The 1,978-nt window shown below is 37.2% G+C and overlaps 1 protein-coding gene across 1 annotated transcript; it reads right to left on the minus strand.

Moving 5' to 3' along the window:
• Positions 1-976: 976 nt before the first annotated feature.
• On the minus strand, positions 977-1,753 carry LOC21383895 (dirigent protein 24). The gene has a single exon (XM_010114894.1). It carries the CDS (start codon positions 1,751-1,753, stop codon positions 977-979), a length of 777 nt encoding a protein of 258 aa, XP_010113196.1.
• Between the last annotated feature and the right edge of the window lie 225 nt (positions 1,754-1,978).

Raw genomic sequence — 1,978 nt, forward strand, 5'->3', positions numbered from 1 at the left:
GGAAAGAAAATTGCCACTGAAAAAATGGTACAGGTGATTTAAGGTGATTAGGTTATAGGTAATGAATATACAACCTGAAAGTTTTGGCATGGCCTTTAAGAATGATATTCCTGTGGCACCAAATATGTTGAACAACTACAATAAGAAATATGACACAAAATACCTATTGGGGTGCCTTTGTAGTCAATAAAATTATCCTAAACTGGTCAATTGAACATTTTCAAGTGTTCCGATAATGAATGTTCGGATGCCTTTTTTGGAATTGTATTGACTCGTCGTTTATTAATTTAGTAGAGAACGTTCTAGTCGTTAGTGATTATAGTTGGACCTCAATCTGTTACATTTTAACCATGTCAAATATCTAATACTGTCGGACGCAAAAACATGTATAGCAAGTAGCATAGCGTTTATATACATCACTTTGCTAGCTAACTAGTAAGTATTATCAAAGAAAAGTTCACATTATTCTGCAGATTAGACAGATCTTCAGTTAGGGCATGTTTAGTGTACATGGTATTTTATCGTATCGTATAGTATTGTATTGCATTGTATAATTTTTATATAATGCAGTGTTTGGTTGGTGATATTATTAAACATTATATTAATTTTACTATTGTAATCTATTTACGTATTAGTTTGTAATAAGATAAAATTTAGACCTAATTATAACTTAATTCGACTCTAATCTCGACTACAGTTGCCATTGCTCGTAATTACAATGCAACTGTAATCTTTTTGTTGGTTCAAATTCTCACCTTAACATTTAAGTAGTGGCCCCTTAAGGAGAAAAAAAAATCACACGATATAATACTTGTCCTTGTAATGCTTCAAACATAGGGTATATCATCCAGAATATGATAATCTTCCACATATGAAATATAGAATTATATGTTTCATTTTACAAAAGTGACCTGAAATGGTACAATTATATGGAAATTTGATGATGTTGACCGTAAATACAAATAAACTTTTCCGATTAGCTTAGATATACACTGAACTTTAGAAGCTTCCCAGCTCCTAATTTGTCTTTCCCAAGAACAGAACTAGGCCTTATAACATTCATTACTTTCACAGTTGCATAGCCATTGGCACCTTGGTACTTCCCAATACCACCAATAACTGCAATATGAGACTCATTCACATCACTCCTTTTCACCCCAAAAAACCTCAACCCGTTAGCAACTTTATCATCACCTTTATTATTAGCAAACTTCACTGTCAAGGCCATCATGTGGCTACTTCCGTCTTCCGAGCTCGCGACATGCATCCCTTGCGCTTTCCCTAGCAGTTGTGAGCCATAAGTTTCATACCCCAAAGGGTGGAAAATGTCCTCCTCGATGGAGGTCACTGTTCCAAGCTCTAGCTCTTGGAGGGTAGCTTTGGCTGCTGGGAAGGATAGACCAATCCCGGGCAAATCTAGTGTAGGAGAGGACGATGATGCGGTGGTGGCGGGATTAATGTCGGTATCGGGGAGGAGGACAGCTCCTTTGGGAGGGAATAGGCCGCCTAGTGGTTTGGAGAATGGAAGCTTATGAGCGGTAGTGCTTGTGAGTTTAGTGGTTGAAGGCTTGGTTAATTTTACATTGAAGATGTCTCTCATTAAGAATGTGATTTTGTGATGATGAAGGTTTTGATGGTGGTGATCACTTGGGGTTGAATTTCCAAGTGTCCTAGCAAGGGATGTTTGGTTGATTATCATGGCCATGAAGAGGGAGATCAAGCAGGCTGAGGTTTTAGGCAGAAGCTTTGCCATTTTGGTTATGAGAGATTTTTTGGTTTACCAGTTATGTTCATGATTTATAAATAATAAAGTAGGTTGAACACTGAACGTGATTTGGTATTGGTTGTGGATTTAGTATACTCAGCAGTCGGCATAATCTCTTTCTCTCCTTAAAAGAGAGAATCCGTTTGTAGGGAATCCGTCACGTTGCCCCCTCGTTTTGCTGCCCCCCTTTTTTAGATTTTTTTTTTTTTTTTT

The sequence above is a fragment of the Morus notabilis genome, unplaced genomic scaffold, assembly GCF_000414095.1.
Source record: "Morus notabilis unplaced genomic scaffold, ASM41409v2 C11448277, whole genome shotgun sequence".
In the NCBI taxonomy this organism is placed as follows: Eukaryota; Viridiplantae; Streptophyta; class Magnoliopsida; order Rosales; family Moraceae; genus Morus; species Morus notabilis.